General features: G+C 42.2%; 1 protein-coding gene across 5 annotated transcripts in view; it reads left to right on the top strand.

Annotated features, from left to right (window-relative positions):
• DNAH11 (dynein axonemal heavy chain 11) overlaps positions 1–27,300 on the top strand; it is a 596,997-nt gene that overhangs the window by 386,196 nt on the left and 183,501 nt on the right. For all 5 annotated transcript variants that reach the window (XM_033930891.1, XM_033930892.1, XM_033930893.1 and 2 more), the window contains one exon: positions 5,038–5,199. In XM_033930891.1, the coding sequence (XP_033786782.1) occupies positions 5,038–5,199 (162 nt within the window). The remainder of the gene's footprint in view (positions 1–5,037; positions 5,200–27,300) is intronic.

Raw genomic sequence — 27,300 nt, 5'->3', positions numbered from 1 at the left:
ACATACTATGTAAGGCTCATGTGTGGACTACTTATGAGGAGGGTAGGGTGGGAAATTTTTGTTGTGGCAAATGTACAGCTTGTGATGTCATGCAGGAGGGTATCATGGCATGGATTCCAGGTAGGAGAGCAGTGAAATTACGTTCCTGGACCACGTGCGAAACAGTGGGAGTGGTCTATGGGATGACTTGCCCTTGTGGGCTTTCATATATTGGCCACACTGCCAGATGTTTTAAGACGTGGTTGTTCGAGCACCGGTCCAACATAGTGCATAAAAAAGAAGTAGACATTCTTACCCGACATTGTGTCAAAGAACGACACAATTTTGAAGAGTTCAATTGTTTTGTGTTGGAACATGTACCTGTCACCTTGCGGAGGGGTAATGTGAAGCGTCTGTTGTATCAGCATGAGCAACGCTGGATCTTCTATTTGGACACCTTATGGCCTAATGGGCTTAATCAGCGGGTAGAGTGGGTCGCGTTCTTTGGATGAGTTGGCAGCTTCGAGCAAGTTTATGTTATCAGTTGTTCTTCTCCTGGTTTGGTAGCCATGGCCCGGAAGTACCCCCGGAAGTAGAATGTTCGTATTCCTTTTAAGCAACGGCTGTTTCTTGTGCCGGCGTGCACAGAACAGGAGCAAAGTATTCGGCTGATATTTATTCCTTGAGGAAGCCCCTTGTGTGGCGAAACAAGGCGATTGTTAGAATTTGGGACATGGTCTTTGGTTAGTTCATCTCGTCAGCACCGTTGTTTCAGCTTGTCTGGCCAGACGTTTCCAGTCAGGGCGTTTGGACCATGGATCCTAAGCTAAGTTAAGCTTTTTAGTTTTTCTTTTCCTGTGCACATTGAAGGGTTTTTCACCCTTTTGATAAATGCATTTAAGTTCAAATACTTGAAGGGTATTAACGTAGAACAAAATCTTTTCCAGAAGACATCATTTGAGGTTCAGGGGTGGTAGATTCAGAGGCAATGTTAGGAAGTTCTACTTTACGGAGAGGGTGGTGGATGCCTGGAATGCGCTCCCGAGAGAGGTGGTGGAGAGTAAAACTGTGACTGAGTTCAAAGAAGCGTGGGATGAACACAGAGGATCTAGAATCAGAAAATAATATTAAAAATTGAACTAAAGCCAGTACTGGGCAGACTTGCACGGTCTGTGTCTATATATGGGTGTTTGGGGGAGGATGGGCTGGAGAGGGCTTCAATGGCTGGGAGGATGTAGATGGGCTGGAGTAGGTTTTAACGGAGATTTCGGCAGTTGGAACCCAAGCACAGTACCGGGTAAAGCTTTGGATTCTTGCCCAGAAATAGCTAAGAAGAAAAAATTTAAAAAATTTAAATTGAAACAGGTTGGGCAGACTGGATGGACCATTCGGGTCTTTATCTGCCATCATCTACTATGTTACTAAGTGGTGGTGGAGTTTTTTGCCTATGATAGAAAATAAAGCATATTTGAACGTATATCAATTTTGATGGTTTGCTGCTGATATCAATTTTGAGGCTTTTTCTCCACTTTTTTGATAAAATGTTTATCGGGGGGTATAGCCCATCTCTGGTGAGTGAGATATATATATAATTATAGATTTTTGAGTAATAATGAGATACCATAGTATATTGTCTGAACCTATTTACCAGTGCATGCTTTTAAAGCAAAGTGAGAGGCATTACCAATTTATTTTGCAAAAATATTAGCTTACGAACACAAACAATTTTTTTCACAATTTTATGCTTAATTTTCAGAATTTGTTCACAGAGATTAATTTAATTTTCAGAGTTATTTACTTGAGGAAATAAATGGTGATTTATTTATTTATTGACTACCCAAAGAGTTTTACAAAAGCATAAAAGTGAAAAGTTATTGACTACCTTCCCCCCAGGGGAGTTGAAAGCATGAGAACTTATCTACAAAAATTAGAAGCTTAGACTAATACTTAGCAGTTAGGTTTTAATGCAAAGCAATGAGGTGTGATGTATTTGAGGTGCAGACATCTAAAGGAGCTGTACATGATAGGAAGTGAGAGAGTGATATGCAAGGACTTGAAAAAGAACCTCAAGCAATTGTTTTTCCACTTTAAAGTCCTCAGACACTAAGCCCCCTCTTTTACGAAACTGCGATAGCAGTTACTAGTGCGGGGAGCCACGCTGAATAGCCCGCCTGCTCCCAATGCTCATAGGAACTCATTGAGCGTCGGGAACAGCATGGACCATTCAGCGCAGCTCCCCGCACTAGAAACTGCTATTGCAGTTTCGTAAAAGGAGTCCTATCTATGTTTGGCTGCGTAGAAAGGACATAACCAGCAGAGAGAATGAGATGATAGTGCCTTGTACAAGTTGTTGGCGAGACCTTACTTGGAGGACTATATTCAATTTTGGAGGCTGTATCTTGCAAAGGACAGAAAAATACTCAAAGCCATTCAGAGGAACGCTACCAAAATATATAGGGATCTATGCCAGGAGATGTATGAGAAGAGACTTGAATATGTGTACCCCTTAGGAGAGGAGAGGCAAGGGAGATATGATACAGACATTTAAATACTTGAAAGATGGTAATGAATAAACCTTTGAAAGATCTATTTCCCTACTTAAAGTTGTACATTAGGGTATAACACTGGAAGATCCTATACCATATCATATAGTTTCTTATATCCTGCAATTTTCTACAAGGAATCATTGCAGCTTACTGTACAATAAGATTGGGATCAGTTATTATATTAGCAAGCAGATTCTAGATATCAGGTTGGGTGGAGATAAGTCATTATGAGGCGAAAATTCTTTAACATTCTTCTGAAGCTGTAATAGGAAGGAACTTGATGTAAGTATAGGGGTAGACTATTCCAGACTCTGGGGCCCAGGGATGCGAAGGTGGACTCAAATAGTTTTATCCATTGAACATGTTGAGCTGAGGGGAGGGATGGCTTAAGGTGTTGTGTTTTTCTTGCATTATGGAATGAATGAGAAATCTTGATTTATGATACTAGTCCATCAGAATTGTCTCTATAAATCACTTTATAGACCATGCAGGCAATCTTGACAAGAATTCTATTTTTCATTGATAGCCAGTTCAGATTTCCCAACAGTGGGCTAGCCATTTCAAATTGGCCTACTTCAAAAATTTACCTGGCCACAGTATTCTGAAGTAGTTGTAATCTCTTGTTTTCCTTCTTAGGGATTTCACAGTACAAGGAATTGCAGTAATCCAGCTATGGTAGCAAGATGGCCTGTGCAACAGTTCTAAAATTAGCTTGGCCCAGAAGAGATCGTATTGTTCTTAGTTGTCTTAGCCTGAAGAAGAGCTTTTTGGCCAGGGAATTGGTTTGATCTTCAAAAGTTAGTTGGGAGTTGAGGATAATGCCTAGTATTTTTGAGTTTTTTTTTTTTTCTATTTTGAGGATTTCACCAGTGGACAGTACCAAATCTGTGAACAGTAGTGAGTCATAGTCTCCAAGTCATAACTCTTTAGTCTTCTGTTTATTAAGTTTAAGGAAGTTCTTTTGTGTTCACATGCTCAGGTTCTCTATCATCTTCACTAGGTATTGTAGGGTTGCCTCAAAAATGTCTCTTGCTACACAAAGGAAGATATTATCCACATAAGAAAATGTGTGGAATAGAGGGGAGGAGAATATTTTTGCCAAGGCTGTTAAATGTTGAACAAGGAGGAAGACAGCAGGGATTCTTGAGGCACTCCACAAACAACAGTCCATTTTTGGAACCTCTTATTTCCTGTTCTTACCTCATAGATCCTATTTCCTAAAAATTTTAGGACTAAGCCCTGTATTGCAGTAGCTTTAATTCAAATGCTTTTCATTTATAGAAATCTGAAATTGATTTCCAAAAATGCTTTTTTAAAAAGGTTTGTGTGTGACTTTCCAAAACTCATCCATGTTTTCAGATTCAATGCACATAATTTTCTGACCCTACTTATATGTAAATCAGAAATATTTCAACGTAGAAATTTTTTCCAAAAGAGTGTTTCATTTTCATAAGATTTGGCTGTCTGAAAAATGTAATTAAGGAAAAGTGTGGCTTTTGAGCAGTGACAGCTCAACTTGAAAACATGGGCAGATAATTTGAAGAAGCTTCAAAGTACTCCTGTGCTAAGATTTTTTTTATTTATGTCATGGATCAGTCATAGTAAGAAAAATAAATTCTGAAACTAAATGGGCCAGTTCTCAGCCTACATACTTGTAAAGCATGCAAAAGCACTGGATGTGAATATATCACACTTATTTTCAGAGAAGGAAAGAGACTGCATGCTTTCTGTTTGAAAATTGCTTTTCACCTGCTCTTTTATGTGGATAGTTCAGGAGGATAAAATAACCTACGCGCTTGTGAAAATGTCATGTTCATATGTTGTTTTGCTCTCTGGATCTAAACACATCTCTAAGAATGCCTCCTTATGGTCCAGCTAAAAGCGTGCCCATTGTAGGAATCCATACCTACTTTTATCTGAACAGAGAACAGTTTTTAGCCTAGCTGTTTTATCTGAATGAATGGTTTTGAAAAATTTAGCTTGGAGCATGGAGCTAGCTGTTTCCTTTCTGAGAGAATGAGTTTCAGAAGCTTACCTCACCTTATTAATTCCTTCACATGCCAAAAGTGAAGTGAAGTCGCAAGAAGGCCCTTTAAAGAGCCTAGCCTGTTAACACAGAAATGTATGGAGCCATATTATGCCTGATTGTTCAGCTGTATAAGAGTGAACTCTGGCAGTATTGCTGGTGTAACAATAAGCTGTCATGCACTGTCCGTTTTGTATACATCAAAGATGTTTTCCTTATAATAGAAAACTGATAGTTTAAATTTAAGCTGTTTAAACTATATGAAATGGAATGATTTGCAATACCCTCCAACCCAATCCCCCCAAAAAAAATTATAGTTTAGATTTGTGCTCTTATCAGACTACTCATTTGATTTTTCTTGTTCCTCTCTGTAAATCCACTGGGGATGGCTCATTGCCATGGTTGACTGCATTCTTTTCTTTGATCCTCTGAACTTACTATGTAATTCTTTGCCCTCTCTATTCCCCCTCCTCTCTGTCTCTGCAGATCATTCTGTGTTTCTCTCCAGTCGGCTCCACACTACGAGTGAGAGCTCGGAAGTTCCCAGCCATAGTTAACTGCACAGCTATTGACTGGTTTCAAGAGTGGCCACAGGAGGCCCTGCAGTCCGTCAGCAGGAGGTTCATTGAGGAGACTGAGGGGATTCAGGTACAGAGTTTTTAGCTTGTCAATCATACCAGAAAAAAGGCACCCTGTTCCTGAAAGATCAATAATTCAAAAAGCTGAGAACAATTTACTTTTCACACACTTCTTCAAGGAAGATATTTAAGATCTGACTTAATTTACAATTTATTTAAAATGTGATATACCACCTAGGCCAATTGTGACATAGGTGGTTTATAATACAATATCTAAATTAATAAAAGAAAAAGAAGCCCATTTAAAATAGAAAAGACCTATACATTCTCTCAGAATCAAAAACACTCATAGCATTTCTGTGTGCTATTGGTATTTTAATATATTTTCCATTCCCCCAACCCCACTCCCAGACTGAATATTTAAAGATAAGTTAAAATATAATTTTTTTAAATTTTTTTTTTAAACTTTATTCATTTCATATCTAAAATCAAGTACAATAAATACATATATCAATTTAACTTTCAAATACACTTGACATCTTATCATTAAACCTTATAAAATACAATAATATTCCCCTCCCTATGAGGGGGGAGGGGGGCGGATTAATTATAATAGATTATTTTTTATGATTAAAATATAATTTTAATAATTTTTTTAATGCCTTCAATGTCAACTCCATCCTAATAAACCGTGACAATGATTTAAGAATGATCTAAGCAAAAGTTATAATCTTGTTGCATCCATGCCCAGAATCCCGTGAAATTTTTACCAAGTACAGTAGCAGTATTGTGATTTGTTTTGTACTTTACTGACAGTGGAGTTATATAACAGCCTCTGGTTTTTGTATGTTTGAAACTTACTGATTCTAGACATAACAAAGGCTGGATTCTATAAACGGCGCCATCGGCAGCCGCCTAAAATCGGCCGCTGATCATGCGTCAAACATGCAACAGCGCAGTTTCTAGAATCGCGGCTTCGTGAATGGTAAGCGCCAGAAATGTAGGCCAGGGTTTTAAAGGCCTACATTTCTGGCCCCTACCTTTCACGTGAATCGTGGCTATGAAGGTACTTTACGATGCCTAATGCCACTTCCGGTGTTAGCCACGCCTACAGTGGCATTAAGCATTGTAAAGTGCCTCTATTGCCACGATGAAGATACCGTTTTTCTAGGCACCAGTAGAATGACTTTTTCCACTTAGGTTAATCACTTAATTTAGGGTGCCTTCTAAGGTGCCTTTTGTAGAATATGGGCCAAAATGTTTTCAGCATGCTAGACATCAAAAAGAGAATTTCAATACCTCACATTTGTCATGTATTATTTTTAATTTATAAATGTGGGTGTACAGATTAAGTAGGATGTTGCAATAAAAAAAAAGAAAGAAAACACAAACTGAAATGAACCTAGAATTGCCAGACTGAGGTCCCTCAAACATCATTTCAACTAAAGTTTAATCTTTCTGAACTCTTTTGACTGGGATTCTACTTTGAAGGTCAGGTGCCTGAGTGGTAATAGCCATTTTAATAATAGCAGGATGGAGAATCGTGTTAATTTCACAGTCTGATGAGCCTTGAGGTGAGGGAAAATCTTGTAAGGCGAGTTACTAAATAACTGGGTACAGCTGAATTTTCAAAGTGTTTCTGTAAGAATGATTGTAGCAGGGAAGCTTTCTTCTTGAAATGCCAGATTTTCTTTTTTACAAAGTGCGTGAGGGAGGAGTTATATATGTACTTCTTAAACTGACTTTTTAATAGCTTCTAAACCTTAACAAACCTGTCACGAATATTGTCAAATTTTATACTTTTATACTTTAAGGCAGTGTCTCTCAAACTTTTTCGAGCTGGGGCACACTAAAGGTAGTGGCCATGGCTCAAGGCACCCAGAAGTGCCTGATGTCGCTGTGATGACATCATGCACATGCGTGACATCATCACGCCGACATCCACGCATGCGCAGAGGCCCTCCAGACAGGCCCTGAAATGCCAGTAGGGCACTATATTTTTAAAATTCTGCAAACTTTCCTTTCTATTACCAAAATTTACATAACCTTGCAAATGCCGAGTCCCTTTTAAACTTCTCTCTTTCCCAATAATATAATATTTACTATCAGTAAAAAATTTCTTCAAATTCTCAATATCATTATTCACATAATTATTTAAAGTAAAACACCATCTACTATAATTAACATTGTTTTTTACCACAATGTTCTTTTCCTTCCGGGCCTTCTTTTTCAGGGGGGGGAGGGTGGACACATGAAGTTTTACAAATATCAACTGAGTACCCCCAACCACAGACCTCCCAAACCCCACCCTATACCCACCTAAGCTCTTCCCCAGATCCCACTCCCTTTACTAATTGTAATGTAATTTTTTTCCATTCATTTTTCATATATACAGCAGATATAAATTCTCAAAACTGACACATTTCAATCCCTATATATAAAATCATTTTCCCTACCTTTCTTGTCTGGTGACTTTATTTTTCTGTGCTTTTAACTATGTTTCCAGGGCCTTCTCATTCACTGACTGTTTTTCTCTCCATCTTCACTTTCTGCCTTGCATCCATCTTTGGCATTAACATAACATTCAATATTTCCATTTTTCTGTTTTCTTCTCAAAATCTACTATCTCTCTCCTTCCCTCCCTATTTCCATGGTCTGACATCTCTCTCCTCCCCCATCCCAGTGGTCCAACGACATCTCTCTCCTTCCTTCCCCCTTTTCCCAGTCTGGCATCTCCTGTTCTCTCCTTCCCATAATCTGGCATCTCTCTTTACTACTACTACTATTATTATTTCTGTAGCACTACCAGACTCCCCTCTTTCCCTTCTATTCCCTGGTCTGATGTCTTTCCCATCCTTTAGTCATCTCTCCTCCTCCCCCCTCCCGTGTAATATTTCTCTTTCTCTTCCTCTTTTCTGCCCACTGCAATCCATCTCCCTTCCTTTCCTCCTTTCTGCCCCCCTCCCAGTCCAACATTTCTCCCTCCTTTCCACCAGTCCAACATTTTTTCTCTCTTCCTCCTGCATGCTTCTCCTCTGGTCCTCCTTCCCTTCCCCAACCAACATCTCTCTCTCTCCCTCCCCCTCCCCCTCCATGAGTCCAACTTTTCACTCTCTGCCCTCTCCCCCTTCACCAGAGTGTAACATTTCTCCTTCCCTCCTTTCTGTCCTCTCCATCCATCTTGCCCTCTCCATGAGTCATAAGAACATAAGAATTGCTGCTGCTAGGTCAGACCAGTGGTCCATCTTGCCCAGCAGTCTGCTCATGCGGACCAGTGCCCTCCTGCACACTTTCTCTCTCTGTCCTTGCCTCTTCCCTCAGTGATATCCCTCCTTCCACCCCTAACCCAACATACTCTCTTCCCATGCACCATCTCACCCTCCCCTCCTGTGTGTAGCATCTTTCCTTTCCCTCCCTTTCTGCTACGTCCAGCAACAACTCTTCTCCCTTCCCTCCTCCCCTGTCCAGCATTACCACTTCTCCCTTCCCTCCTCCTCCCCCTTGTCCAGCAGTACTACTTCCCCCTTCCCTGCTCCCCATGTTCAGTATTACCCCTTCTCCCTTCCCTGTCCAGCAATACCTCTCCTGTCACTGCTAGCGGCAGCTCACTGTGTGCTTTTAACTTTGGCACACAGCTGCCACTAGCAGTAGTTTAGCCCGGTTTCATCAGGCAGCTTCGGGGCCTTTGCTAGCGGGCCCGCTTCGATGATGCGATGCGGGCCGGCCTAGCAAAGACCTTGAGGCTGCCTGATGAAACCAGGCTAAACTACTGCTAGTGGCAGCTGTGTGCCGAAGTTAAAAGCACACAGAGCTGCCGCTGCTGGTCTGGGGGTGTGGAGACGAGGAAGACAGGAGTCCTGGCAGATACACGCAACGTGATGGTAGAAGTCAGCTGACACAAGCGCCCTGTGAGCCATGGCACACTCAAAATCTCAAAAGGCACACTAGTATTCTGCGGCACTCAGTTTGCGATACAGTGCTTTAAGGCAGGGGTGTCCAACCTTTTGGCTTCCCTGGGCCGCATTGTCTGAAAAAAATGTTTCTGGGGCCGCACAAACATGCAAACGCTGCAGCAAGACAGAGGAGGGAGCCGGCAAGATGGTAAACACCTAGGGGCAACAGAGGAAAACACTGCATTGCCCTCGACCGGGGCTACACAAAATACTTCACTGAGCCGCATGCGGCCCTCGGGCCGCAGGTTGGACACCCCTGCTTTAAGGCATCTAAAGGGCATCCTTCCTCTGAGTGCCAAAATGTCTTGCTGATCACAAATAAATTATGAAGTTCTAGAAATAGCACTTCCTTTCATCCCTTGTTTAAACTACAGACCTATCTAGGCACGAGATAAATATGTTGGATTTTTAGGCACAATAAATTTCTCAGTTTTTCTCAAAAAAACCTTCAGCTCAGTATTTATAACGTAAACTATAAATGTCTTTAATGTTCTTAAGCACAATTCTTTTTTTTTTTTTCTGTTCCAAAAACTATTAACTTCAGGAGCAAAGGGTTGAATTACCTTGAAGCAGACTGCTATGGAGAGGAAAGAAGGCATTTTATTTTATTTTTTTAATTTTTTGGGGGGGAAGGAGGGGGTTATTGTTTGAAAGCTTGTTGTATTTGTTGTTGATTTCTTTCTATAACTTATTTGCCCCCCTTTTTTTACTAAGGTGCACTACCCGATTTAGCATGCGCTAAATGCTAATGCATCCATAGAATATAATGGATGCATTAGCATTTAGGGCCTGATTCTCTAAAAGTGCGTCCCGATTTTAGGCAGCTGTAGGCATCCTACAGCTGTCTAATCAGCCAATCGGGATGCACGTTTTTTTTAAAAAATGCTGCCCAGGCAGGCCGCCTATATTGAAGGCGAGGCCCGCAAGACACCTAGGCCCTGATTCTGAATAGGACGCCCGGGAGAGGCGTCCTATTCAGAATCGGCCTAAACTAAACCCCGATTCTGTAACCGGCGTCCATGTTACAGACGCGGGTTAGAGAAACGGGTTAGATTAGACACGGCCCACTACACTTATCGCAAGGGATCTCTCTGCCGCTATAAGTATAGCGGGCCGCGGCCCCCTGACCAGGAGGGTGCCCAAACCCTCTGCCCGAAGACGCACACCCCCCCCACTACCGACCGCCCCCCTGACATTACCGACCGCCCCCCCCCCCCCGACAATATCTTTCGCTGGCAGGAGGGTGTCCAATCCCTCCTGCCCGAAGAGGCACCCCTCCCCCCTGGCGCTAACATCCCCCAAACCTCCACTCCACCAAACCTGTTCTTAGATGGGTCTTGCACGTCTTGAGCCGGCAGGCACGCCTCGTCGAAATGAAGCGGGCCCGCCCCTTCCCGGCCCACCCCGCCGAAGCCTAAGGCCTGATTGGCCCAGGCTCTAGAAGCCTGGACCAATCAGGCTTTAGGCATAGCGGGTCCGCCCATCCCCACAAAGTCTAAGGTCTGTTTGGCCAATCAGGCCTTAGATTAAGTTGGGATGGGTGGACCCGCTATGCCTAAGGCCTGATTGGTCCAGGCTTCTAGAGCCTGGGCCAATCAGGCCTTAGGCTTCGGCGGGATGGGCCCGCTTCATTTCGACGAGGCGTGCCTGCCGGCTCAAGACGTGCAAGACCCATCTAAGAACAGGTTTGGTGGAGTGGAGGTTTGGGGGTTGTTAGCGCCAGGGGGGTGCGTCTTCGGGCAGGAGGGATTGGGCACCCTCCTGCCAGCTATCGATATTGTCGGGGGTGGCGGTCGGTAATGTCGGGGGGGGGGGTGCGTCTTTGGCAGAGGGTTTGGCCACCCTCCTGGTCAGGGGGCCGCGGCCCGCTATACTTATAACGGCAGAGAGATCCCTTGCCGCGATAAGTATAGCGGCTGTGTCTACTTACAATGTAGGCCAGCATTTTGCTGGCCTACATTTTAAGCTTCTCCTCTACTAGGGAGATGCGTAGGGCCGCCTAGGTTCAGCCTAAGGCCCGCCTAAGGCCCTTGGACGAGCTTAGGCATCTTGCGGGTCTCCCTAGGCTCCCGGAGGCGCCTTCAGGCTTGCCTGGGGAGCATTTTTTTTTTTAAAACGTGCATCCCGATTGGCTGATTAGACAGCTGTAGGACGCCTAAAATCGGGATGCACTTTGGAGAATCAGGGCCTTAGTGCGCACTAAATCAGCTAGTGCGCCTTAGTAAAAGGACCCCCTTGGTTTGTACTGCTTGATCAGCAAAGTGGAAATCCTGAAAGCCAGTCATGACAATAATGTTTATACAGAGAAAAGGCTTTCCCTTGATTTTTTTTCCCCCCCCCCCTTTATTTCTTGTAGATTGAATAGCGCTTAACATTTGCTAAAGGTGGGCAAGTAGTAGAAATATGCCTGGCAAAAAATGTTTGGTTTACTTTTAAAGAAATTTCAGAAATGTTGCCAATTTTCTGTGTTTTGTGGCTTGTTTAAGAAACTAGTAGTATAAAATTTTACTTATACACAGAAAGTTGATTTATGGCACATTCATTATACAGCAGAATTTCTGAACCAAATGCAAGTTAATGGAAGCATATCCCTCACTAGTTAGCTGTTTTGATTTCTCATGTGTCATAGTTGCCATTTCGGGTTGTTTCGGGCACTGCACTCTGTTCCTGACTTTTCTAATGTGCTCTGTAATGGCAGATGAGCTGTGATCTAAAGAGTGACCATTGACCTCTGCTGGTCATGAGAAGACTTACAGCTGCTTTCGTTAGTCCCTTTCAGCAGAACTTGATGTGTACAGTTGTACAGCAATGCCTCCTTTAGGATTCTGAGAGTAGCTGGATGAAAGAAAAAAGGCAAACATGATTTTGGCAAAAAAAAAAAATTCCATAAAATCAGTATTGCACATCTGTGAATCAATCATTTTAATTAGTGAAAACACAAATGCTTTCTTACAGTCCATGAAAGAAAACTGTATGTAATTTTTAGGATAATAACAAGTCTTATTGATGCTCTAGCTAATAATATCTTTACTGGGGATGTGCATTTATTAGTACACATTCCATAAATTAGCATGCCTTAAAAATTTTATACCATCTATTTACATATCCTCATTATATATTATCAAGGAGTTTCTTTAACATCAACGATCTTCCAAAGTCTTCTGATATATTATGATTTACTTGAAAATTATATTGTTAATCCTTTCAAATGTCACTTTTCATTTCTCTTCATATAGTCTTATATTCTGGTTATGGGATATGACCTCAGTGGCTACTTCTGTACAGAATAAATCTGTTGAAAGTACAGAATTTCAGTGTAGCTAGCCTCCTCATTGGTCTTATCCCCCTGCCTACCACTCAAATCTATTTTTTTATCATTTAAAATGCTTTTAGTAGTCATAAATAACTTAATATATAACTTAGCTTTAAAGTGCTTGCAGTATTAAAACGAGACTCCAACATGAACCCATGTTTCGCTAGGCTGTTTCAAGGAGATACCCTAGGAAATATAACAAAAGACAATCAAATAGTTAGAATATCAAATATTCAACAAGCGTATCTCTACTCTAGCTTCTCTTACCATCAAACAGACTCGCAGCTAGTCTCTGTTTCATTCTAACATGGCGGCGGTGTCCTACTAGCTACTTTAAATATCCTGAGATCATGTGACTTTTTGAACCAATCATAACAGGACACCCAGCTAAGCCATGTAACAACTGTCAATGGTGCACTAGTAGCATCACTGGACCCTCTTGGGTGAACCCTAGGACAGGTAAAATATTTTTTGCTAGAGAACACTCTGATTGCAATAGCACATATATAATTTATATGATACTCTGACCTTGTAATATGATCTATATAGGTAGAAGTAGCCGTCAGATCAAGCTACATTTAAATGAACATAAATCACGTATACATACAAAAAAATTGCAAGCCCCAATGGTGGCCCACTGGCTAGAAGCTGGTCACAATATAACAGATATTAAATGGAGGGTTATAGATGTTATAAATGCTGGGTGGGAGGGGTGGTAACTTAGATTATCTTCTGAATTATTATGAGCAAAGATGGATCTTTGATCTAAACACTGTTAGTCTGGCTGGACTTAATAGTGAGGTTGAATGGCTGTCTCTGACCTAAGTTTTATAAATAAAATTATTCCAGGGCTTAGCTGGGTGTCCTGTTATGATTGGTTCAAAAAGTCACATGATCTCAGGATATTTAAAGTAGCTAGTAGGACGCCGCTGCCATGTTAGAATGAAACAGAGACTGGCTGCGAGTCTGTTTGATGGTAAGAGAAGCTAGAGTAGAGATACGCTTGTTGAATATTTGATATTCTAACTATTTGATTGTCTTTTGTTATATTTCCTAGGGTATCTCCTTGAAACAGTCTAGCGAAACGTGGGTCTATGTCGGAATACTGTTTTAATACTGCAAGCACTTTAAAGCTAAGTTATATATTAAGTTATTTATGACTACTAAAAGCACTTTAAATGATAAAGAAATAGATTTGAGTGGTAGGCAGGGGGGATAAGACCAATGAGGAGGCTAGCTACACTGAAATTCTGTACTTTCAACAGATTTATTCTGTACAGAAGTAACCACTGAGGTCATATCCCATAACCAGAATATAAAATTGTATGAAGAGAAATGAAAAGTGACATTTGAAAGGATTAACAATATAATTTTCAAGTAAATCATAATATATCAGAAGACTTTGGAAGATCGTTGATGTTAAAGAAACTCCTTGATAATATATAATGAGGATATAGTAAATAGATGGTGAATTATTTAGTTCCTCATATAAATAGAGAAAGATATTTGCCAAATATTGGATGTGTGATTCTTAAAAATTTTATACACAAAAAATCAATTTAAACTATGAATTAATGCACACGCAATCACATTTTTATACATTAAAAAGTTCTAATGTACATTCGAATATTTTTATTAACTAGACTGTGAAATGAACAAAAATTTTTTTAAACTGAGCAAATTTCCAAATATTTAGGGGCCTTTTTACTAAAGTGCACTAAGGGCCCGTTTTACAAAGCCATGGTAGTGATTCCCATATGGCAAATACAACGCAGCCCTTTCAGTTCCTATGGTCTGTGTCACATTTGTTGCACCAGGACTCACTACCATAGCTTTATAAAAGGGGCCCTAAGTTCTTGCACATAATGCGCCTGATTCTATATATCACTCCTAAAAAAATTGACACCAACTAGTGCAACTCTAAGGCCCTCTTTTACTAAGGTGCGATTAGCGCGCGCTAAATGCTAACGTGTGCATGTTAGTCTCTGGATGCATTAGCGTTTAGCATGCGCTAAATCGGTTAGCGCACCTTAGTAAAAGAGGGGGGAGGTGAGTGTGACGCTATAAAAGTTAAGTACACCTTATAGAATCATTAGCTCTGGCATGCATCATAACTTTTAAGCACACCCATTTAGGCCAAGGAAAATCTGGTCTAAATGCTTGAATCTAAATTGATCGCAGATTGGTGCGTAAGGTATAAATCATGCATAGCTTAAAAGAGCATCCACAATCCTAACCATGCTCCCTTTTCAGGTTCATGCATTCAAACTGATGCATAACATTTTGGGCAATGCCCATGAAAAGTTGCATGCATAATTTCCAATTAATACCAATTTACATCAATTATGAGGTGTTCATTGACAATTATTGGTGCTGATTAGGCTTGTTAAACAATTAAGTTATGCGCATAAATCAGCTGTCTGCACCAGTTTGCACACATAACATAAGGCACTGGGGTCGATTCTGTTCACCATGTTTTAGAAAGTCGATCAAAAAGTCACACACATAATATAAAATCTATATAAAATCAGACAACAAGAAATACATCTTTTCTTGACCACAACATTTCTCATTCTAATACAGAATAAAAAAAATTTTCAACACCCATACTTCATTTTACAGAATAGATACCATTTTAGTAGTCTTTTAAAAGTATTCAAATCCCCTTGTTGCCTTATATAGGCCAGAAGCTTATTCCATTCTGCTGGACCTGGACATTAAAAAACACTCACTCTAATTGTTTACAATCTTATTTCTTTCCTTGTTGATATATATAAATCACAGTGTCCAGCAGAATGTAACTTGTGAAACGGAGCTTAAGGCAAAATGTTATCAGTCAGATATTTTGGTGCCAGCTAGTGTATTGCCAAATAAATTAATAATAGTTTATATTGCACCCTGTATTCCATTTGTAGCCAATAAAGTTTAACATAGTAATGTGACACATGATCACATTTTGCCACCCCAAAAAAAGGTGGGATAATAGAAATTTGAGTAACCTGTAGAGCTTGCATGGTAGTTGCAGAAGCTCCCAAGAGTAACAAGTTGCAATAATCAAGGCTAGACAAAACAATTGCTTGGAGAACACGCTTATAATCATTCTCAGAGATATATAATCAGAAATTATTTAATAGTCGCAATTTGAAATATATCTTTCTTATCATTGCCTGTATATGTTCTTTAAAGGACCATTGCGAGTCAATGATTACACCTAAGTATTGAATCTCAGATGAAAATTTCATAAATGTACATAATACTTTAACAGGAGTTACAATATTCATGTCCAGATTCATTGACAGACACATTGCCTTTGTTTTTGCAATGTTCAATATCAATTATTAACATCCACCCATTCTTTTATTTCGGCCATGACCTCATGCATTGTATTAAGGATCCATCAATTGGAAAAAAAATTTGTATGTCATCTGCATATAGTCTGTATGATAGCTCAAGCTCCCACAACAACTTAAATAAATAAAGGAAGAAGATATAAATTAAACAGAACAGCCAAAAAGGCTGACATAAGAACATAAGAATAGCCTTACTGGATCAGATCAATGGTCCATCTAGCCCTGTGTCCCGTCTTCAATAGGCCAATCCAAGTCACAAGTACCTTGCAAAAACCCAAATAGTAGCAGCATTCCATGCCACCAATCCAGGGCAAGCAATGGCTTCTCCTATGTCTCTCTCAACAGCAGATTATGGATTTTTCCTCCAGGAACTTGTCAAAACCTTTTTTTAAACTAGCTACATTAATTGCTTATACTACATCCTCTGGCAACACATTCCAGAGCTTAACTATTCTCTGAGTGAAAAAATGTTTAAACGGTTTACAATAAATTAATTATTTTAAAAAAATTAAAACACTATTCAGGGCTTCCGTAAGAGGAGAGACTGGAAGCCCTGAATATGTATACCCTAGAGGAAAGGCGGGACAGGGGAGATATGATTCAGACGTTCAAATACTTGAAAGGTATTAATGTAGAACAAAATATTTTCCAGAGAAAGGAAAATGGTAAAACCAGAGGACATAATTTGAGGTTGAGGGATGGTAGATTCAAGAGCAATGTTAGGAAATTCTACTTTACGGAGAGGGTGTTGGATGCCTGGAATGCGCTCCCGAGAGAGGTGGTGAAGAGGAAAGCAGTGATGGAGTTCAAGGAAGCGTGGGATGAACACAGAGGATCTAGAATCAGAAAATAATATTAAATATCGATCTAAGGCCAGTACTGGGCAGATTGGTCTGTGTCTGTCTGTATATGGCCGATTTGGAGAGGATGGGCTGGAGTCAGTTTTGATGGAGATTTTGGCAGTTGGAACCCAAGCACATTACTGGATAGAGGTTTGATATTCTTGCCCAGAAATAGCTAAGAAGGAAAAATGTAAAAAATTTAAATTGAATCAAGTTGGGCAGACTGGATGGACCATTCGGGTCTTTATCTGCCGTCATCTACTATGTTACTATATCAAGTACAAGGAAGGAAACATTCAACTGACATAAAACAGAAGGTCTAAGGGGAAAGAAATACAATGGAATGAAAGAAAAATAGAAACATAGAAACATGATGACAGATAAAGGCCAAATGTCCCATCCAGTCTGCCCATCCGCAGTAACCATTATTTCTTCCTCTCTCTAAGATATCCCAAGTGCCTAATCCACACCTTCTTGAATTCAGATACAGTCTCTGTCTCCACCACTTCTTCCAGGAAACTGTTCAATGCATCTACCACCCTTTCTATAAAAAAGTATTTCCTTAGATTACTCCTGAGCCTGATCATCCTGTGCCCTCTCATTCCAGAGCTTCCTTTCAAATGAAAGAGACTCGAGTCATGCACATTTACGCCACGTAGGTATTTAAACATCTCTATCATATCTCCCCTCTCCCACCTTTCCTCTAAAGTATACATATTGAGATCTTTAATTCTGTCCACATACGCCTTGTGATGAAGACCATGCACCATTTTAATAGCCTTCCTCTGGACCGACTTCATCATTTTTATATCCTTTTGAAGGCACGGTCTCCAGAATTGTACGCAATATTCTAAATGAGGTCTCACCAGAGTCTTATACAGGGGCATCAATACCTCCCTTTTCCTACTGGCCATATCTCTCCCTATGAACCCTAGCATCCTTCTAGCTTTTGCTGTCACCTTTTCAACCTGTTTGGTCACCTTAAGATCATCACTTGCAATCACATCCAAATCCCACTCTTCTGTCATGTATATAAGTTCTTCACCCTATTGCTACTCCCTGGGTTTTGGCCTGGTACTAGTGACCTTGATTGGCTACTGTGAGAACGGGCTACTGGGCTTGATGGCCCATTGTTCTGACCCAGTAAGGCTATTCTTATAAATTGTACCATTCATTCAGGGTTTTGCAGCCCAAATGCATAACCTTGCATTTCTTAGCATTAAATTTTAGCTGCCAAATTTCAGACCATTCGGCAAGCTTCGCTTGGCCTTTCTTCATGTTATTCACGCCATCTGGGGTGTCTACTCTATTGCAGATTTTGGTATCATCTGCAAAGAGGTAAATTTTAACTGACAGCCCTTCAACAATATCACGTATAAAAATGTTAAAAAGAACAGGCCCAACCTTGAGGAACCTTGAGAAACACCATTGGTAATATCCCTTTCCTCAGAGCGATCTCCATTGACCATTACCTTCTGTCATCTTCCACTTAACCAGTTCCAGACCAAGCTCGTCACTAAGGGGCCCATCTCAAGAGCACTTAGTTTATTTATTAGACGTCTGTGTGGAACACTGTCAAAGGCTTCAAAGCTAAAATCAAAAGCAAATGCTAAAATCTAAATATACCACATCTAGCGCACTCCTTCTACTCAATTCTCTGGTCACCCAGTCAAAAAAATTGATCAGATTTGTCTAACAAGACCTACCTCTAGTGAATAAGGGGAAAACACAGATGGGAAGGAGGAATGTAAATTGCCGATTTTGAGTCTTTTTTCTCATACATTGTATGCATCTTTAAACAAGAATGATTTAAGTTGGATTGGAGGAGCACAATCAAAACAAATATCTAAGTTCGTTTTAGACGTAAGGCGCTAATCCCCCAAAGTCGGCAGCATCTAAAGTCCATTCTCAAAAAATACATCCAAAATCTTTTTTTTTTCCGAACATCATCTACTTGTACATCCAGCCATTTGATCATCCAGACCGCTAATACATCTATCTTTATACTACATTCTCTTCCAAAAAATTGTTCAAGTTCCAAATGGCTAGAATAAGACCTTTTGGATGTGGGAGGGGCCAGCAAAGTGATGGACTGGCCACCCAGATGTGGCAACAGATTAGTGTGGCACCTTACAGGGCACTGCTGTGAACTTCACAAAAAGGATGCCACATAAATATCTCACCACAACTCCCTTACAGGTCATTGTGAGCCCCCCAAAACCTACTATAACCACATTTCTACAACCACAATAGCCCTATGGCTGCAGGTGCCACCTATATGGCAGTACAGTAGGGTTTGGGGTTTTTTTTGTGGACTTACATTTTCCACCATGAATGCAGTGGTTAGAGTGGTTTATGGGCCTGGGTTCTCCTCTCTATGATTCATTAACCCACCCCCAGCCTACTTATGCTACCTCTGTGCAGCTCTACTAGGCTTCCCTATGCTAGGTGCTGATGTTCTGGAGGCAGGTATGTACATTTTGATTTTGATTTTGGTGGGGGGGGGTGGGGGTGTCATGATTACTGGAGGAGTATGTGGAGGTCTGTACTTTCTGTCTGCAGTGGTTATCTGCTCACTTTGGATACCTTCTGGGCACTTAGACCTGTTTTTAGATCACCTAAGATACAATGTATAAGTTACGTCTATGCAGCCTCATAAAACTTTTGATTTCTCTGCAGTACGACTAAGTCTAGGTTGGCCGAAGTCCTACCCAAATCCCATCCTCACCACTCCTCCTAAAATGCCACTTTCAGCTCTGGATGCACAGTGGCATTCAGAGACCTAAAAAGTCAGTGAATATGTTTAAAAACCTGTTTCGATTATTGGCATTTGGACGTCCAGTTTTTTAAATCGTCCAAGTGCCGATTTGGGCGGATTTATAGACATATTTGTGCTTCGATTAATTATGAGCTCCATAGCATTCCATAAGGAGGGGTCAGTAAAAGAAAACATGGATCCGCCTAGAACCGCAAGGCACAGGCGGAATAGAAATCCCTAATGTAATGTAATTTATGTGTTGTGTCATAGACAATTTGTCTCATTGAGGGAATGGACAGGAGATTTTGGTAATTTGACCGAAGTTTTCTTGGTGTCTTATGTGGGATAGCGTTAATAAGTTCTAGTCTCATTTTGAATATGAGAAAAAGAATTTTAAATGTTATACAGTGAAATAGAAGCAACCAGTTTGCGTCCATGAGAAGTGGTGTCATGTGATCAAATTTTTTGGCTTTATAAATGAGTTTTATTGCTGTGTTTTGTAAAATTTGCAGTCTTCTAAGTTCTTTCTCTGTAATACCTTGATATAGAGTGTTGCAATAATCAAGGTGCGAAATGACTAATGAGTGAATAAGCTTATGAAGAGAAGCAGGTTCCAGAAGAGATGAGATAGAGTGTATCATCCTTAGTTTATAGAAGCATTTTTGGACTACCAAACTTATTTGTTTGTGGTAAGTAAGTTTATTATCTAGGATTACGCCCAGTAGTTTCATAGTAGTGTCCATTTTTATTGGTGAAGATCGTTATTCAAATAGGAATGATTAAGTTTTTGCCATCATTGCATGGAAATAGAAATGCCTTGGTTTTTTTAGATATTTTAATTCAACCATTGGCTGATTTGTTCCAGTTTAAGATTGATTTATTAGATTTCCTCAGGAATATGAGAATTTAGAGGATATAGGAGTTAAAGATCATATGCAAATAGGAATGATTAAGTATTCACCATCATTGCATGGAAATAGAAGTGCCTTAGTTTTTTAGATATTTTTATTCAACCATTAGCTGATTTGTTCCAATTTAAGATTGATTTCTTGGATTTCCCCAGGATTATGAAAATTTTGAGAATATAGGATTTGAATGTCATCTACATAGGCCAGGGGTGTCAAAGTCGGTCCTCGAGGGCCGGAATCCAGTCGGGTTTTCAGGATTTCCCCAATGAATATGCGTTGAAAGCAGTGCATGCAAATAGATCTCATGCATATTTATTGGGGAAATCCTGAAAACCCGACTGGATTCCGGCCCTCGAGGACCAACTTTGACACCTGTGACATAGGCAAAGACAGTGAAGCCTATTGATTGTGCAATAGTCAGTAACAGAGCAAGAAAGAGGTTAAAGAGTATAGGTGAGAGTATAGAGCCTTGAGGTATTCTGTAGTTTTAAAAATAGATTTTAGATATGGAATTATCTAATTTCACCTGATAAGATCGATTTACAAAGTAGGAGGTAAACCAATTCAAAGCTGTTCCTAAAATTCCTATAGGTTGTAGTCTTTGTAGGAGTAATAAGTGATCAATAGTATCAAATGCTGCAGTTAAATCTAAGGAAATTAAAAGAACAGATTTCCAGTGATCTAGAAAGTAAAGGATCAAAGTGGTGAGACCTATTAATGAAAGTTCAGTAAAGTGATGTGGTCTGAAACCTCTTTGATTTGGATGTAGTGCATTAGTTTTTTTTCCAGGAAAAAGGATAGTTGATTGAATATAATTTTTTCCATGAGTTTTGCTAAGATTGGGACAGCTTGTACAATCTTCAGGAGGGGAGTTAGGTTGGTTAGGTTTTGAGAGGATAGATGTAAGTTTCCATCGATTGGGCATTGTTCCAGTTGAAAGACTTTGAAAGATCATATTATGAATGAAAGAAAATAGTAAAATGCCATTTAAGAACAACTGAGGGAATTACTTCTGATGGGCCCCTGGATATTTTCATAGTTTGTATAGTCCGTTCGATCTCAGACAGCGATGGTATTGAAAATTCTGAGAAAGTACTAAAAAAGCAGATGTATGTGACTGTTTGGTGAACCTGGTGATTGAGACGTTGGTGGTTGAGTAAAGATATTGCAAACTATTTTTATTTTATCTTCAAAATGGTTTGCCAGTTCCTGCACTGAAGGAATAACGGTATTGCTTAATTTTGGAATGTCTTGAGAAGTTACTCTGTAACTTCATTGAGTGTCTTTGTAAATCTTGATGCTGTAAAAAATCGATCCACTTGTGCCCATTCTACACCAATCAGGATTTTGTACACTTCAGTCAAATAAGAACATAAGAAGTTTCCTCCACTGGGTCAGACCAGAGGTCCATCGTGCCCAGCGGTCCGCTCCCGCGCCGGCCCATCAAGTCCATGACCTGTGAAGTGGTTTCTGACTATTTCTGTAACCTACCTCCACTTCTATCTGTACCCCTCAATCCCCTTTTCTTTCAGGAACCTATCTAGACCCTCCTTGAACCCCTGTAGCGTGCTCTGGCCTATCACAGCCTCCGGGAGCGCGTTCCATGTGTCCACTACCCCCTGAGTGAAAAAGAACTTCCTAGCATTTGTTCTAAACCTGTCCTTTTTCAATTTCTCCGAGTGCCCCCTTGTACTTGTGGCTCCCCACAGCCTGAAGAATCTGTCCCTGTCCACCTTCTCTATGCCCTTCATGATTTTGAAGGTTTCTATCATGTCTCCTCTAAGTCTCCGTTTTTCCAGGGAGAATAGCCCCAGCATTTCCAATCTGTCAGCGTATGAGAAGTTTTCCATACCCTTTATCAGTTTTGTCGCTCTTCTCTGGACTCCCTCAAGTACCGCCATGTCCTTTTTGAGGTACGGCGACCAGTACTGGACACAGTACTCCAGATGTGGGCGCACCATTGCCCGATACAGCGGCAAAATGACTTCCTTCGTCCTGGTCGTGATACCCTTTTTGATGATACCCAACATTCTATTTGCTTTCCTTGAGGCTGTCGCACACTGTGCTGATGCTTTCAGTGTTGTGTCCACCATCACCCCCAGGTCTCTTTCAAGGTTGCTCACCCCCAGCAATGATCCCCCCATTTTATAGTTGAACATTGGGTTCTTTTTCCCTACATGCATGACTTTGCATTTCTCAGTGTTAAAACTCATTTGCCATTTCCTTGCCCAGTCTTCCAATCTCGTCAAGTCCCTTTGCAGGTCTTCACAGTCTTCCTTCGTTCTAACCTTGCTGTAGAGTTTGGTGTCGTCCGCAAATTTAATAACCTCACAGTTCGTCCCTGTCTCCGAGTCATTTATAAATATATTGAACAGGAGTGGTCCCAGAACCGACCCCTGTGGGACTCCACTTGTGACCCATCGCCATTCTGAGTAATTGTCCTTTACTTCAACCCTTTGTTTCCTGCCTGCCAGCCAGTGTTTGATCCATCGGTGGATATCCCCTTGTACCCCATGGTTCCACAGCTTCTTTAGCAGCCGTTCGTGGGGTACCTTGTCGAAGGCTTTTTGAAAGTCCAGGTAAATGATGTCTATGGATTCCCCTTTATCCATCTGGCTGTTTATTCCCTCAAAGAAGTACAGTAAGTTCGTGAGGCATGACCTTCCCTTGCAGAAGCCGTGCTGGCTTGCCTTCAGCTGCCCATTGATTTCTATGTGATCGCAGATGGTGTCCTTAATCAGTGCTTCCATCATCTTTCCTGGGACCGAGGTCAAACTCACCGGCCTGTAGTTTCCCGGGTCACCCCTTGACCCTTTCTTGAAGATGGGTGTGACATTTGCTATTTTCCAGTCCTCTGGGATCTCCCCTGTTTCTAAGGAAAGGTTACATATTTGGCGAAATGTTTCTGCTATTTCGTTTCTCAGCTCTTTTAGTACCCTTGGGTGGATGCAGTCAGGACCTGGTGATTTGTCACTCTTTAGTCTGTCTATCTGACGGAGGACGTCCTCCCGGCTTATCTCTAGTTTGGCCAGCTTCCCATCCCGGTCTCCATGTAAGATCTCCTCGGGTTCTGGAATATTGGATGTGTCCTCTTTCGTGAAGACAGACGAGAAGAACTTGTTTAACCTGTCAGCTATCTCTGTTTCCTCTTTCACCACTCCCTTCCTGTCTCCATCATCCAAGGGTCCCACTTCCTCCCTAACTGGTTGTCTCCCCTTCACATACTTGAAGAATGGTTTGAAGTTACCTGCTTTCTTTGCCAGTCTCTCCTCATATTCTCTTTTTGCTTTCCTTATCACTCGGTGACATTCCTTTTGGTGCCTTTTGTGTTCATCCTGGTTGTCCTTGGTTTGGTCCTTTTTCCATATTCTGAACGATGCTTTTTTGTCGCTTATCGCCTTTTTCACTACATTTGTAATCCACACCGGGTTTTTTGTTCGGTTCTTTTTGCACCCTTTCCTAAACTTGGGGACGCACAAGTTCTGTGCTTTGTGCACCGTGTTCTTGAGTAGGGACCAAGCTTTTTCTACGGTCGCCATCTTCCCTGCGCTGCTGCTGAGTTTCTTTCCCACCATTTTCCTCATGGCCTCATAGTTCCCTTTTCTGTAATTGAGTGCTGTCGTTGTGGTTCTCCTCACTTTTGGTGTTCCTATTTCTAGCTTGCACTGGATCATGTTTCCTAGTGGCGCTAGTACTACCACCTCCTTTGCGGGTCCCCCTAGCCCGTTAAGGATTAGGTCAAGAGTAGCTTCTCCTCTTGTTGGTTCCATGACCAGCTGTTCCATGAAGCAGTCCCTTATAGCCTCCAGGAATTTTGTTTCCCTTGTGCAGTTTGAGTGTCCGATACTCCAGTCTATGCCAGGGTGGTTGAAATCCCCCATCACCACCACACTACCGCTTTTGCATACCTGCCTTAACTCGGCCTCCAGGTCCTGGTTGTTTGCTTCCGGTTGTCCTGGTGGGCGATAGTACAGTCCCAATTTTATGTCTGCTCCATTTCCTCCTGGTAGCTTAACCCATAGTGATTCCAAGTCGTCCGCCCTTACTGTTGTTTCCATCCTGGTTGAAGGTATGGAGTCCTTTATATATAGCGCTATTCCTTCACCCTTCTTGTGTGTCCTGTCTCTCCTATAGAGTTTGTACCCTGGTATGGCCACATCCCATTTGTTGTCATCAGTCCACCACGTTTCTGTGACTCCAATTATGTCCAGGTCCTTTGTACTGGCTATGACTTCCAGTTCTCCCATTTTGGCTCTTAGGCTCCTAGCATTAGTGTATAGGCAATTTAAGTCCTTCCTTGTTGATTTTCCTCGTGCTGTGGTGTTTCTGCCTATTCCCTCATGGGCTGTCTGTCCCCGTGCCTCTCTTTGTTTATCCTCCTCATGTGGTGTGCCTCCCCTTAGCCGCCTCTTTTCCAAGCTGAAGAACCCTAACCTTTTTAGTCTTTCCTCATATGAGAGGAGTTTACCATCATTTGGACTGTTGCCCCTCAATAGTGCTGTCCAATTCAGGAAAAAAATTTTTGATTCGATTCGATTCAGCCTATTGAATTGGTTTTTCGATTCGATTCGATTTTCCTGCCCAACTGGGTGTTTTTTTCAAACATCCTGGTGGGTTTATTTTATAGTCTCTTCACCCCCTTTGCCTTCTCCTAACCACACTGGGGCTGTGGTGTAAGCAAAATAAACAAACAAAAAAGACTTTTCCTCTCTTTTGTTTTGAAGATCAATTTTATCTACAAATTAAGGGAACCGCCATGGGTGAATCCATGGCACCAGATATCGCGAACCTTTATACGGGCATAATCCCTGCAGATCTTACACTGTGTGTCATCACTCTTTGAGTATTACATCCTTTAAACATCCAAGGACTGGTAGGCAATTTAAACTCAACTTCAGTAGCACATGTGACACAGACAGTGTTGTTTACATTATTGTGTGTCTTTGCAAATTATTATATGTGGGGAAGACCAAGAGGAAAACTAAAACACGCATTATAGAACACCGTAGCTGCATCCTCAGGGAGATCACCACGGCTCCCCTGGTCACCCATTGGTGGGAGATGGACCACAATATTGAATACCTGAAATTTTTCATCATCAGAACCTCCAGATCTGGACGGAGAGGTGGAAATACAGATCAAGCATTACTCCAAGCAGAGCAGAGGTTAATTTTTGAATTAGACACCATTGTGCCAGCAGGTCTTAATCTGGACATTGATTTTTGGCCCTTCCTGTGATTTGTCTACATGTAAGACCTATATGTTCACATATTTTGTTATGTTTACTATATTCTTTAGAAATATATTATGTGCATTACTGTATTGCCTGTACATTAAGCAGTATGTCACATGGCCTCCATATTTCATACTTCTTATAATCCATATCTAATGTGACGCTTATGGTTTTCTGTAAAGTTATCTATCGGAGGTCCAATTAGAGGTGTCAATTCATGACTATATAAATCTCTGAGCATATGACCGATCTTATTGTATTAGGCAATGTTATATGCATATCTTTACATTTATTGACTTTTCATTTCATGACATACTACTGTTGCACATGTTAATTTGGTCTCTAAATTTGTATTTTATGTGATTAACTTCCAAGCAGTGGCATACCAAGGGGGGGTGTGGGGGGCGGTCCGCCCCGGGTGCCAGCCCTGAGGGGGTGTTCCCGGCCTTGCCGCTCAGTCCCCCCCCACGCCCGAAGGACCGCTCGCCCCACTGACCTTCCAGCACACCTATGAAGCAGCCCGCAGCAGGATCACGATGTCAGCAATCCCTGAGCTGCTTGGGCGCTGCTTCCTGCGCCGCGGTCCCGCCCCTCCTCTGGCGTCAGAGGAGGGGGCGGGTACGCGGCGCAGGAAGCAGCTCCTAAGCAGCACAGGGATTGCTGACGTCGCGATCCTGCTGCGGCTGCTTCATAGGTAGTGCGGGAAGGTCAGGGGAGCGAACAGTCCTTCGGGGTGGGTCAGGGCATCAGGCCTTCAGGGTGGGGCGGGCGGGCAGGCAGGCAGGCTTTCAAGGGGGAGGGGGGTGACAGGCAGGCAGGCCTTCAAGGGGGGGTGCAGGCCTTCGGGGGGGTGCAGGCCTTCAAGGGGGGGACAGGCCTTCAAGGGGGGGACAGGCAGGCAGGCCTACAAGGGGGGACAGGCCTACAAGGGGGTGGGACAGGCCTTCAAGGGGGGGACAGGCCTTCAGGGGGGTGCAGGCCTTCGGGGGGGTGCCGACCTTCAAGGGGGTGCAGGTCTTCAAGGGGGGGACAGGCCTTCAAGGGGGGGACAGGCAGGCAGGCCTTCAAGTTGCGGGACAGGCCTTCGGGGGGGTGTAGGCCTTCAGGGGGGTGCAGAACTTCAAGGGGGGGACAGGCAGGCAGGCCTTCAAGGGGGGGACAGGCAGGCAGGCCTTCAAGGGGGGAACAGGCCTACAAGGGTGTGGGACAGGCCTACAAGGGGGTGGGACAGGCCTTCAAGGGGGGGACAGGCCTTCAAGGGGGGACAGGCAGGCAGGCCTTCAAGGGGGGGGTCAGGCCTTCAAGGGGGGGACAGGCCTTCGGGGGGTGCAGGCCTTCGGGGGGTGCAGACCTTCAAGGGGGGGGGACAGGCCTTCAAGGGGGGGACAGGCCTACAAGGGGGTGGGACAGGCCTTCAAGGGGGGTGCAGGCCTTCAAGGGGGGACAGGCAGACCTTTAAGGGGGGACAGGCCTTTGGGGGGGACCCTGGTTTAGAAGTACACGGAGGGAAGGGGGTGTTCAAAGAGACGTGCGTATGCCAAACTTTGGGGGGGGGAAAGAAATAATGGGTCTGAAAATAGAGGAGAGGGAGAGAGATGATGGACCATGGGATTTAGGGAGGGAAGGGAGAGAAATTGGACACAAGGGATGGTGTGGAGGAGGGATAGAGATACTGGATAGGAGGGTAATTGGGAAAAGAAAGGGAGAGATGGTGGACTCTGGGGTGGTGGGGAAAGAGGGAGAGATGCCGGATGAAAGGGTAGTTAAGAAAAGGTGGATCTGTGGAGGGAGATGAAAAAAAGGAAAGATACCAG

This window comes from Geotrypetes seraphini, chromosome 2, assembly GCF_902459505.1.
Source record: "Geotrypetes seraphini chromosome 2, aGeoSer1.1, whole genome shotgun sequence".
Classification (NCBI taxonomy): domain Eukaryota; kingdom Metazoa; phylum Chordata; class Amphibia; order Gymnophiona; family Dermophiidae; genus Geotrypetes; species Geotrypetes seraphini.
This window is presented reverse-complemented; position numbering and strand designations above follow the sequence as displayed.